General features: G+C 40.3%; 1 protein-coding gene across 2 annotated transcripts in view; it reads right to left on the bottom strand.

Annotated features, from left to right (window-relative positions):
• KLHL1 (kelch like family member 1) overlaps positions 1–11,766 on the bottom strand; it is a 417,008-nt gene extending 405,242 nt beyond the window's left edge. For both annotated transcript variants that reach the window (XM_075563613.1, XM_075563615.1), the window contains exon 1: positions 11,270–11,766. In XM_075563613.1, coding sequence (XP_075419728.1) covers positions 11,270–11,766 — 497 coding nt within the window. The remainder of the gene's footprint in view (positions 1–11,269) is intronic.
• Between the last annotated feature and the right edge of the window lie 2,001 nt (positions 11,767–13,767).

The following is a 13,767-nucleotide window of genomic DNA, read 5'->3' as shown; positions in this document are numbered from 1 at the left end:
ATTTTGCTTTCCTGGGGAAAGAGATGGGTTTCTTACCTTCCTCTAGGACCCAAATTGAAAATTGCCCCTTAGTGGTAGACCACTTAGAAGCCCTTTTGCTCACTTCTACCACTGCTGGGATTAAAATAAAAGCCAATCAAGCTAATTAACGTCTTAACTTTTAAATAAAGTAAAAACAATCTAGTAAATAGAATAGGTAAACAGGTTACTTTCTAACCACTCACAATAAGAGATTCATGGGTTTGCCAAATTTATAATTCTGAAGAAATTGTTATGTTCTTGTTATGTGCCTTCAAGTCTACCCCAACTCTGCGACTCTATGTACAACAGAGGAAACACTGCCGAGAGCTGCACTATCCTCACACCTGCTCTTCAAGGTGAGCCACCGTTGCAGCCACTGTGGCAGTCCATCTGCTCAGGGGTCTCCTCTTTGTCACTGACTCACACATCACCTACCAGGATGTTCCTTTCCAGGCACAGAGTTCTCTTAACAACACCTCCTCTTCAAAACAGATTTGCTTGTTCTTTCGGCAATCCATCGTACTTTCGATGTTCTCTGCATCATAATTCGAGTGCAGTGATTCTGCTTCAGTCTTGCTTCTTAGGTGCCAAATGTTCACATGACGAAAATGCTATTACCTCTGTAGCCTGCTTCCCAACAAAATTCAATCCAAGTTAAATTTCACTTTCACTCTTTAAATATCAGTGATTAGTCCCACTAGAAAACATTATGAGAACAGACTAAGTGTCACCAAGCTTAACTGTTAGATTATGGATCAAACCCAATAACAAACCTCTCTTGAAATGATAATTACATTTTCCCATTTCCCAGCACTTTTACTTGAAGAATAGTAAACTTCTGTAAAAACTTAATTATCAAACTAAGGAAATGATTATCTGTTGTGAAGCAAAGGAGGTGGACAGAGCTACCTGGAATCGAGAATTTTTCAAAGATTTCAGCAACAGTGATTATCAGAAAACTTTTCACTAGAGATTTATTGTTACAGGATGTTCTCAAGAAAGAATATCTTATAATTATAGCTATCAGTTGCACACCCCACAAAAGTCAAAAGGATTTGCCCTTATGCATTGTATCTAATCCAGGGAATCCACATATTGTTACTGCTGTTCCCAGTCTGTATTCAGCTTAGTCTAGTGTGTTTTTCATCTAAGATTCTCTCACTTGTTTTCCTCTTTAAGCTCCAGACGTTTTCTTTTGGTATTTTTTCATATCTAGGATGCCCCTGGTTAATTTATTGAGCATTCAACATACAAAATATCTTTTAAATATTCTTGACAGCAAGAGTTTAGAGTCAGTTATAATCAAATGATTTTCACCCCTTATGATTTATACGTTTCCCCTGTTTTCTTGAAGGCATAGTATTTGACTGTATGACATCCATACCGTAATAAATTTAATCTTTTATTCTTTTTTTTCACTGTGTAACCCGCTTCAGTGCCTGAAGCCCATGGGGTAAAGCCAGGCAATGGTTTGGGGTTACAATTTGCTTTGTCAGGGGACACTATGTAATCTTTTATTCTTATTGAATAACTTGATACATGTGAATTATTCTTGAACTTTGTTCTGGGGCACAATTAAGATATTCAGAATTAGTTTGATAATAGGGATCTTACTTTTAAGATTTTCTTAAAATCATTTTATTGTGGCTCATACAACTCTTATAACAATCCACACATACATCAATTGTGTAAAGCACACTTATACATTCATTTCCCTCATCATTATCCAAACTCTCACTTTCCACTTGGGCTCCTGGAATCAGCTCCTCCTTTATCTTTCCCTCTTACTCCTTCCCCGCTCCCCTTCCCTTATGAACCCTTGATACTTTATAAATTATTATTTTATCATATCTTATGCTGCCCTATGTCTCCCTTCACCCACTTTTCTGTTATCTGTCTCCCAGGGAGAAGGTTTTATGTAGATCCTTATAATCGGTTTCCCCTTTCTACCCCACACTTCCCTCTTCCCTCCTGGTATCGCCACTCTCACACTGGTCCTGAGGGGGTTCGTCTGTCCTGGATTTCCTGTGTTTGGAGATCCATAGTAGTATATTGCCCTAGTTTTCCACCAATATTGATGTAAGATCCCACACGCAGTGCTTTATGCAATCCTATGAAATATGGTGTTTGTTATCCTGACTGGTAGAAATCTGTACTATTCCCTCTCCCCCCAGCCTTTAATAGTCTCCTCAAACACAAAAACCAGTTATTCTGCAAAGGTAAGCTCCTCAAATTCAGATAGTTTCTCCTTCTATGTGATCCTCTCTTTTTTTTGGTACTCTGTCCTGTGACTTTTTGTTGACTTTGTCTCTTAGGCTTCTCACTTTCATCTCTGTAATCCAGGGTGCTTGTTGGGTCCCGCCGTAAAGTTGTCTACCTGTGTCACTCCCTGGAATATTTTACTAGTAGGGGTTTCGGAAGTGGAGCCCTGGTGGTGTAGCGTTTGTGTTGGGCTGTGATCCACAGTTTGAAACCATCAGAAGCACCGCGGGAGAAAGGCGGGGCTCTCTGATCCTGTAAACAGTTACAGTCTCAGACACTCACAGAGGGTCACTATGAATCAGCAGCTATGGATTAGAACAATCATGGAAGTCATACATATTCCAAATCTCAGAAATCGATTTCTCAGAATACCTGAGATCCTTTCCCTTAAAAGTCTTGTCTTATATATTGTTTTACTTTCATTGTTATTACTGCTGATGTTTCAGGTAAGAGGGAAATGCAGAGCCTGGAATTCCATCTCAGGTAGAAGCAAGAGTTCCAATTCTTCTTTTTTTCATCCCAAGTTTATGGAATTGACCCAAGGTTTTTTTCATCTGCATTGCTTGTTTAAATCATTATTTTTCTATATAGAAGGTCTGGGCATATTCATGCTACCTTTAAATATTCATTGACTGAAATAAAATAACTGTAAACCAAATTTATAAGATATTTATAATACAAACAATTACACACAAAAATGACAAGTCTCTTGTCATTTAAGCCATATGGATATATGGCTTAAAAAATATCAGAGGATAAACTAGCACAAAATATCTAAATTTTCATTTCTGTAAATACCTCTGTCAAAATCAAATAGTAATATATCAAAGAATATGTTACTTGAATAGTAAAATTTATACTTGAAATCTTTACAACTAATAAAATCTGCTCTAAGTATATTTTCAAATTACATAGATTTCAAAATAAAATCTCAGGTTGATTTCATAGTAATATATTCAAAATAACAAGACCACGGGCTCAGGTAGAAAGCAAATATTTTGAGACTGATGAGGGCAGCAAATGTACAAATGTGCTTGACCTACAATGGATGTATGTTTTGATTGTGATAAGATTTATAGGAGTCTCCAATAAAATTATTATAAAAATAAAGTAAAATAAATAACAATTAAGAAGTTTTCATACCAAGGCTTTTTGGGGGGATGGGGAGGAGGGAGAGATGTTTTTGGCTTTTGTTTTTGTTTTTCGTTGAAGTTCTAGCATATGAAGATATTGAACTGAAAAGACCCTGGATATTTTGGGAAAAGCAGAAACTTCTAAACCAGCGGTTCTCAACCTGTGGGTTGCAATCCCTTTGGGAGTTGAACGACCCTTTCACAGGGTCACCCAATTCACAACAGTAGCAAAAGACAGTTATCAAGTAGCAACGAAAACAATTTTATGGTTGGGGCATCCCCACAACATGAGGAACTATATGAAGGTTGAGAACCACTGCTCTAGACAAGCAACCCTCTTGGGAACTACATTGCTGTTAGGTGTCACAGAACTGGTGTCTGATCCATAGTTACTCCATGCACAATAGAGTCATCACTTCTGTTCCTGTACCATCCCTGTGATTGGCTGTAGATTGGGCTTTTATTTTTCACAGATTTTTTAATAGGTTGGTTTTTGGAAGCAGATGTCTTGGCCTTCCTTTCTACGTTGTCTTAATCTTGATGCCCTCTAAGTCTTGTTCAGCAACATAGGGATCTGCAGATCTCTACTGTCAGGTATACGGTGGCTGAGCATGAGGTACATTGACTGGTAATTGAACCAGGCATTTGAAAGATCAAATGGAAGGTAAGAATTTTACTATTAAACCATAATTTCATCATTTATATTTTATAGCTATATACTTTTCTTCTAAAAACTTTCTTTTTTAAATTGCTTATTAAAATTATCCCATATTTCTCAACCTTTCATGAAAGAATTGTTTTCTGTTTTTGGATGTGTTTCATTGCTATAATGTGATTTCAAAATGGAAGATATGCTGAAATCAAGGACAATATTTTAAAAGTAACATGTATTTTGATACAATAATATGAACACATATGTCCCAAGTGGACTCTTGTGGAAGGATTGATGAGGCAAGGCCCATATAAAGACTCTGGCGATAATACCAGTCCCCACCAGCTGGTAGAACTTGCTAAAACTGGGATCTAAGCTTCCCCCAAACTTTGGAGGCTGCAAATATTGGTGGGCTATTTATGTCCCATGGGTCACAAATGGGATAAGATGAAAATGTCAAGTTTTAGGAAAGCATGCCAATTAACTTTACTAAGCCTGTGAGGATGCTTTCCAGGGGAGCGTCACCATGAAGAACTATGAGAAACAAACGAAGAGATTTCCTAGAGTCATCTATTATCAAAAGAGAGTCAAGGCCCCCTGAAGAATGGAACAGGTTGAATTTAGAATTACTAGACAGTGAGGCCACGTTTTGTTTTATTGCATAATAGTGATTTTAAATAAGCAGCCCTTTCATGAACGGATCTTCAATCAAACTGCACTGGCTCATACCTTTCACATTTGAAGCAACTTTTCCTCAAAGCCCCAGAAAAGTAACACACCATTCTCTGGTCAAGTTTGCCTTTAAAGGGCCTTTGCAAATATTTTAATCAATTTATATCAATCTTGGTGAAAAAAAAATAGCCAAGTTAGTTAACATCAAAATGATTTAGTCCAAATGTCTGCCCATCTTTGGTAAGAAAGTGTTCCAAAACCAATTTTAATTTGGTTGAATTCATTTACATCTATAACAGTCATTTCCTTCTTAGTTTATTTCTAATACAACATGATAAACTGATTATTATCCTGCCTTTTTTAAATATGTAGTTTTCCAAGCAGTTTATTGCAAATAGCCACTATAAAAATACCTAAAGTTATTTTGGGTAGCACTCTAAAATCAATACAGTGGTATATTGGCAATTATTTTACGAATCCATTTAAAATGTTCCCCATTTTCATGTTCAACGAACAGTGCTTAACTCTTAACTAACCTACAGTGAAATGCTATATGGATTCTAGAAGAGAACTTGCTTACGCACAATGAAAAGTTAATTAAAATGCAGTTATTAGTAGTCACTTATTTACACATATACAACTGGTCTTAAGAGGCTAGAGAAATCAAAGATAAACATCTGGGAAAAGTTCCATTATACTGGAGTCAAATTCTGAATTAATTGAAGGGAATATTTCTTAAACATTTAAAATATATTGAAACAGTATTTTAAGTGAAGCCAAACCATTTAAGTGCACATTTTAAAATAGATAAATTGTACCACAATATTATGACTCCATATTCTTTTATGATAATTAAAAGTAATAATTACTATTTCATCTCACACTTTTCGTCATTTTTTCCAGACAGCTCTGGGTTTCAAAATACTTTGAATGCAACCTTGTGATCCCATTTCTTCTTCCTTTATGATCTTATTAGTTTGCCTGAAGCAAACCTGCTAAAAGAAAGGTTGCCTAGATATTGTGAGTCATTTTTAGAGATGACATTAATAAATTCATCCTGAAATATGTAAAACACTCTTACCTCAAACAAGTTATCATTTTATGCAATTGTGGTTTAAATGAAGAGTAAGCTTTAAAACACCCAAATATAGGACAGGTTTGCAAAGAAGAATATAAAATTGAGAGAAGTCCCTTCATTATACTCTTTTTACTACGAAATTGGGAAAAGGGGAGGAAGCACAATGAACATGATTTTATCTTAATGTGTGTCATGGAAGCATAATTTGAAAAGTGCATTCCTATAGACATTATCCATTATCATTCCATTTTTTTTTTCATTTGACTGAAGCATTGCTACCTCACTTTCATTCTAAACAAGTGGCTGCTTCTATTCTCAGCAACCTCCCTTGAGATTTTGATCACATATACTCTCTTTGGGAGCCTCTTTGGTGTAGTGATTAGACATTGGTCTATGATACACAAGGTTAGCAATTCAAAACCATCAGCCAGGGCTTCTACTTCTGTGAAAAATGACAGCCCTAGAAACTCACAGACACACTTCGACCATCCTGCAGGGTCTCTGAGTTGACATTGACCCAGACGCAGTAATTTTGGCCTCCATGTGGCAATAGAGTAGTCATATTTGGAGTCCAAAAGTAAATTTCATGCTGTGACACTTTTTGAGCATCAAAGTAAGTTATTTTTTCCTTTAACTAGAGTACACCTTCATAACTTAGCTCAATTATAAACAAGATGCACTGAATGTGCCATAAATTTGAAAATAAGGGTGTATTAGCTAGCTTGGTCTAGAAGGTTCTGTCTCATGGAGCTTTGCTTCTCCATCGCTCACCATTTCTAGAAGCCTGCTCTAACCACTGAAGCACAAACATAATTTCCACGAAGGCAACGTAAGAACTGTTTCTCCACCTCCAGTTAGAACTTCTTTAGCTCTGTCTGAGCAAGTTATTATAGCACAGTGTCTGGATTTAGATGGAAATGCTTAAAAATCCATCTCCTCTACTGAAAAGACCTTACTTGTGAGCAGAAAAAATGACCGTATCTAAATATGTAATTATTTTACCAGAGAATTATGCAATAGTTTCAGACATATAAGATTGTTGTGAATATTAATTTGCACAATTATAAATATTCAATGACTCATTCAAAAAGTAGTAGATTCTTGATCAACTTCATTATGATTCTGAAAATTTTATTTATGTATCAATGTTTAATGAGGAATTACATGCTTTATGATAGGGAACATGATGAGCAAAGAGATACGCCCTGTCTCGATGGGATTTATCATTGTAGATAAGCCATCAAATAAACACAGAAATTAATATTATAAAATGTATAGTAAGGAATTGAGAAAGAACTAGACAACAGTTACTATGAGAACACCAAACAAGGGATTATGAATAGTCTGAGAGATTAAGGGTTGCTTCGCTCAGAAAGTTGCCGAATTTACAACCAAGACTTTCTAACAACGAAGAGACACAAACATACAAATCTGGCAAAGAGTGCTGAAGGAAGAGGGTCGGTAATCATGGCCATCAAGCCAGTATCTAAGGCCTTATTCAGGGAGGAAATACAAAGACAGAATTTGATTCTGGAAGCCCTGGATGTGGAAAAAGATGGTACACTTAGTGACCAGATACCAAAGTGTCAGATCATTCCAAACCATAATAGCACAGATTTTGATCCAAGAACTGCAGACATCTTCTCAGGGGGAAAAATGCACAGCATGATTAGGGACCAGATATGAGTTATCACTCACAGTTTCCATTGCTTTAGGATGGAGAATAGAGTGCGGTGGGCACAAGTGGTCTGAATGGGGGAAGTGGCACACAGCAGGAGTGAGGACAGCTGTAGCCGGTCACTTCAAATCGGACCCCTGTTAATTTTAGGTGTACCCATGGAGATGAGAGAAGTAGAACCAGTGCAGAGGAATCTTTTCTGGAGAAGACTGCCAAAGCGTGAGGAAGCGTTGGGCATAACAAGAGGGAGCAGACTGACGTTGGTCACCCCAAATGTTTGGTTTGCCCAACATCGAGAGGTACCCTCACATATCAGGAGCTCTGGTCTTGCTGTTGATAAGCGCTGAACTGCTAATTGAAAGGTCGGTGGGTCACACACTTCTGTGGATTCTGAGGAAGAAAGATGAGGCTCTCTTCTCTTGGTTGGACTTCTAGCCTCAGAAGCCCCAGATCGGCTCTCTGTACGGCAGCAACACCTCGATGGTAGTGGAGAGTAAATGCAAAATGATCTCATACAGGGAAGAAAGAGACCGAACAGAACACTAAGAGTAATTGTGTATGGGTTGTCTTTTTGCTATCCGTCGGAGATGGAATGGAGGCTCTGAGGGAGATATGCGCTGGGAGATGCAACTGTTGTAATACAGCTTATGGAGAAACGCTGGAGACATACTCTCAAATCAGTGTGCCAGGTAGGCACTTAGAGAACTAAGCACAAATCGCTCCTCCCACCCACATCACTACAGTCTTCCAGGATACAAATACCGTTCAGTAGTATGGAAGTCTTCCTTTACTCTGCATGGGATTTTGGGCAAAAATGTATTCAACATAGATATATGGTGATCTGAATATATATGAAATTGTGCACTTTTCAATAACCTCATTTATATAGAGGTTGAAAAAATAAATGATTTATAACATAAGTCAGCTGCTTGGAGTTGTAAAGGTTAGAAATCTTACTGGTGTGATGGACAAGGTAAGACTACTGCGCTTTCTTTATGCATGATTCATGTGGATACAGAACAGAAAGGTGGGGCTTGGGCAGCAAATCTACTTCCCATTAACCTCCTGCTAACTTTTTTTTCTCTAGTCCATGATAATTGGACCTTCTAGAATCCTGAGATTAAGAACAACTTTTCCCTGAGGTGCTACTGGCTGCTGGGTTAATAAAAGGTTAACTCAGCTGAGTTACTTACACTCACACAATTCAGTGTTCCCAGTGTGAGGTCAAAGGGATAAAGAGAAGAAATGGGTATGTGAAGATTAATTTAGCATAGATGTCAGACTTGATAGACCAAAATGCTAAATATCAAATAGGACATCATAGTTTGGTGCTATGTCAATGACACGTGTATTCATGAGGATCACACGGGTTTGATATAGTATATTTCCTTTCTGATCATTACAAACACCATGGCATTCTCAGATGTGCCGTAACAGATGAACAGCAAAACCTCTAAACCCACATGACTGATTCTATTGTGTAAAGTTATGAACTGGGATAAGGTTTCCTTTTAGGATTTCACTTTGGACATGCTTTATCTTCATCCAAGCAGTGGAAGCTATTCTTAATACATATTAAATAATATATATTGATAGTGATTAAATACCGAGTTTAGTAGTGTGCCTTTCAATCAATCATGAGCACAAACCCAATGTGCAATGTAAGCTAGGAACACACATCATTCATCAAATACTATCAGAGTTACTGATTCATCTAGTGAAAATTCAGATTTATCTAAAACATTTAAGTATTAGTAAGAGTTTTAAAATAAAACTGAACCCGATTTTCAATAATTTCTATATGCAAGCTCTCATAGGATACTAAGTTTCCAACAACAGAAATGATGTGGGTTGGTAACTTGATTATTTACAGAGTCCATATCACTCATAACTCTGAAAACACAGAAGCATATTTAGAAGTAAGAGACTGATTTTTTTCTAACCGAACTAGTACAATTAAAAAAAATGCTTTGTTAATTATAAGTCATTATTTTGGAAATTTCCAATGTGTTTTAAAGACTCAAGGAAGTATTCATGACAAATATAAGCTATTTATTTTTTTAAATTATATGATATGGAACAGATAGTGCTTCTAAAAATATCATCATCTGGAATGTCGGATATTTCAAACTGATTGGAAGGCTTTAGCAAAATCAATCCAATATTATTTTTCCCTGATATGTCTGTATGTCTGTGTATATATACATATATACACATCTATATACATATACATGTATATACATGTAACAAAATGTTATTTTAATTATATAAGGTGAATTTCTAAATATTTATACATAGTTTTCCATATGTATTATGTTAGAACAAGTGATTTTTCCAAGAATGGGCTTTAGCCCAAGATATTTTACAAGGGGAGGAAAACAAATAAATGATAGGTAACTAATGAATTTCCAAATCAAATAACTTCCTTGGATACAACACTATAAATATTTTGCTAAAATATTTTACCTAATTAAGTAAACAAACTTAAAGTCAATCTCCTATGTGTGTATGTGCATTGGAAGGGAAGCTTTAAGTCAGTTGAAAATTATAAAAATAAACCGTTCCTCAGCGAGATGATTTTTATGCTTTACCCAATATTATAAAACATATTTTATTATCTTCAAGGCTGTTAAATTATATGTAAATACATAGAGTCAGATACACACTTTTAGGGATAATTCTATTGTGACTATAAACTCATGAATATTTGTCAACATAAATAATACTGTACATATTATTTTAAGTTTATGTTCTCTTTTGTTACCAAAATGAGTACATACACAATTCATCACAAATACTTCAAAAGTTTCTTTTTTCCCATTTTTTTAACCAAGAGGTCATTGGTAGTTATTAATATGGTCATTTTCATGTCCTTGTATTTCTCTGCTATTTCTTCTTTAATAATATATCCTGCTACTATTAGATTTTCAATGCAAATAGTTTCATGTGATAACTCTATACAAAAACCAGTCGTTGTGAAGTACAGAGCAATAGTGCATCAATTCTCTCTCAAAAAAAAAAAAGATCAGGAGATTTATTTATCTGAAGATTTTTCTAGACGTCTTAGGGGAAAAAAAATATCCAAAGAGCAGTGATATTGGGAAGGTACTAGAAAGGCATAGTGACCTGCCTCTTGTGAATACCTAATCCCCCTACCAAGTAAAGAAGCCATGACTGCTGAATTCAAAGGGATTCAGCCACAGTGTAGTCCAGCGAAGTTCAGCTGGGCAGGGCAAGGGTTCACACAAGCACAAGGGCCAAACGGGGATTGAGTACTGACTCAAACAGCCCTGTACTTCATGGATGGGGGCTGGGTTAGGTTGTCCACTGCCTTCCTTTGTCCCTCTTGTGCACCTTAGAGTCTAGCCAAGGGTATCCCAGACAATTTGCTAAACCAGTTCCAGGATCCACATATGAAATGTATGTTTCAAAACAAGCCTCACGAGACAACAGCTAACTGAGAGGCAATCATCACTTAAGGGAAGATAGGTATCATCCCAGAAGTATGAGAATTTATCATCTGAACAGCTGACAAAACGCACGAGTAACCAAACTCTGGACAATTGCGAAAAGAAAAGAAAAATGTCATAAGTGTGAGGCAATAGAAATTAATGAGCAAACTTTGGATGACACTACAACTTGGATAATAAAAGGGGCACTGACGTCACTCTCCCCAAACTTTCCCCCTGAAAGTTGGAGATTGAGAAGCCATTGGAGGAGCACCTGGGGAAATGATTGACGATGCTTGAAAGCCCCCTGGAAACTTACGGTACCTGTGTCCACCTCCTTCACCTGTTGCCCGGCTCGCGTGGGCGGACTCCACCTGGAGCTCTTGTAGGACCAGCCCTTTCTCCGGTGGCCCCGCCAAGTCCATGCCAGGCGCCCCCTCCTCCTCTATCGACTCCACGTAGAACAGCGTCCGCGCCGGCGGCGGGGCCCCCTGCCCAGGAGCCCCGGGCTGCAGCCTTGTGGCCACTGGCAGCAATGTGCCATTCAGCGGGTGGAAGGAAGAGGAGGAAGAGGAGGACGAGGAGGAGGAGGAGGAGGAGGAGGAGGAAGGTTTCTTCCAGAAGGCGCTCACGCCACCTCTCTCCGGGTTCTTGAGCAGGCGGCTCTGGCTGGGCCCCCAGTGCTCAAAGCTGCCGCTGTCCTGGGGCAGGCAGCCGCCCCCCGCCGAGCCCCCCGAGGAGGGCGAGGGGTGGCTGAAGAGTTTCCAGCGGAGTCTCAGGATGTGCTTGACATCGAAGTCTTTCCGCCCAGAGCCTGACATGCTCTCAGTAAGGCAGCCAGAGGGGGCTCAGCTCCTCCGCGAGGTGGGGACCAGCCAGCAGGTGGGGGGAGGCCTGAGGAGCTCCCCCGGGGGGGCTGGGACAGAGAGGAAGATGGGGTGCACTCTCGGCACCCCTGGGGGCCAATGCTAGGCGCGGCGCCGCGGAGAGAGCTGTGAGCCCTGCCTGGGCAAGGACGCCCCCCGTGGAGGCGGATGCTCCAGCCAGGGGGGGGGGTAGTCTGCGCGCCCCGGGACTCCGGGGGGGGGGGAGCTGCAGAAGAACCCTCACTGGGAGGCTCCCACGCAGAGGCTCCACCGAGATGGGGTGGGGGCTCACGGGCTGGCCGCTCGGAGTTCCGTACTGGGCGAGCGAGCGAAAGAAGGCACGGGAGAGCCCCAAGTTCAAGTCCTGGAGAAGCGCTAGACGCGAGCCTGCTGGGAGCACCTGCGCCCAGGTGCCCAGGGCACCGTGATCGCGTCCCGGGTCCCGTGGAGGCAGGCCAGTGCCTTCCGGGGTGGCGAGGAGGTGCGGCGGGAGACAGGCAGTTGGTCCAAGAGCCAAACCGAGATTGCAGGAAGGGAAGGGAGAGAGGCGAAAAGAAAAGCCCGCCGCGGAGCTGTCCAGTCCTCACAGTCCAATTTTCTCCCCGCCTCGGCGCCGCCGCCTCCCTCCTGTTGGTGACGCAGAGCGGCCCCCGGGCCTATGCTGGCGATGGAGGGCGGGAAGGAAAGCTTCTATCTCTGTGCAAGTGAGCCTGCTGCTCTTATTGTCCCCTCGCGGGGGACCTGTCATCTCCCCACGCCCCGCCTCGTTCCCCACCGCCTCAGTGGGTAGCAAGAAAAGTAAAGCAACCCAGGCGTCAGGCTTCAGCATCGGCAAGCCCCCGCACAGGTATCATGGCAGCGTAAACTTAATAGGCTGCCTTCGCTTTGCAGGTTGCAGGTGAAGGACTAGGGTTGTTTAGGCTGCGGGCGCTCAGGTGCTGGTGGGCACCAGGCTGATGCTGACATTGTGATTCTCCGGGCCGTGCCACCCAGGCAGTGCACCGGTCTAGGGAGTAGGGGCACAGGTTGGAAAGAGGGGTATCTGAGCCCTGAGAACAGGCTTGACAAGATCAGCGGGTTTGATGTGTAGCCTCAGAATGACGGCTGTTCTCACTGTAAACCAAGAACGATAATGCAATAACAAAAAGAGAATCTCCAGATACCACCTTCCAGCACTAAACCATGATATCATGCGTCCGCAAGAGTTCAGTGCAAAAACGAATGGATCCAAAGGCTCTGATCCCCCGAGTAGCAGTTAGGAGAAAGGCAGCCCTGCCCTTTCCCTGACACCTATGTTTAGAATCACCGGAATAGGGATTCCTCTTCAGGCACGGACACTTATTAATATTTCATTGTTTGCCTTAATGAGTATTAAGATAGAGCCCAGGTTAACCTTTGTTGAAGGCAAAAGGGGGTCGCCAAGCAACGGGTTCCGGAACTAACCCAGAACATGATTGTTGTCCATTCATGAAATGCACAGCTTCAGAAACCCCCAACAGGGAGGAGGATTTAAGCATTCAAACAGTCATCTTGCTCTTCTGTATCCAGGTCTTGAGAAATAAACTTAAACAGAAGCCAAAGCTTAATTTGAAGTCCTTCCTACAGAAAGTTGGACGTTTTAATAAAACAGGAAATTAAGCGCACAAAAGCGCTACTTTCTAGGGAGGAAAATCACTATTGTGTATTTAAATATTGATTCATGCTACAACAGCTGCACCGAGTCCCCTGTGCCCTGCCTTGCCTTGATGTTTCTCTCAGTATTCAGTGTTTTTTTTTAAAGGCAAAAAAAAAAAGTCTTTGAAAGCAAACAATGGTGGCAGATCATTTTTATCCAAGAACTGAATGAAGTAAGTATTCCCCTTAGGGGAGAAAACAGTGTGAAATTACACATCACAAACAGGACAGAGAAAACTTTCCATCAAAGATAATGCAAAATTCTGAAGTGCATATGATTAA

Source organism: Tenrec ecaudatus, chromosome 11 (assembly GCF_050624435.1).
Source record: "Tenrec ecaudatus isolate mTenEca1 chromosome 11, mTenEca1.hap1, whole genome shotgun sequence".
Classification (NCBI taxonomy): Eukaryota; Metazoa; Chordata; class Mammalia; order Afrosoricida; family Tenrecidae; genus Tenrec; species Tenrec ecaudatus.
The sequence above is the reverse complement of the archived record's forward strand: the minus strand, read 5'-3'. Positions and strand labels throughout refer to the sequence as shown.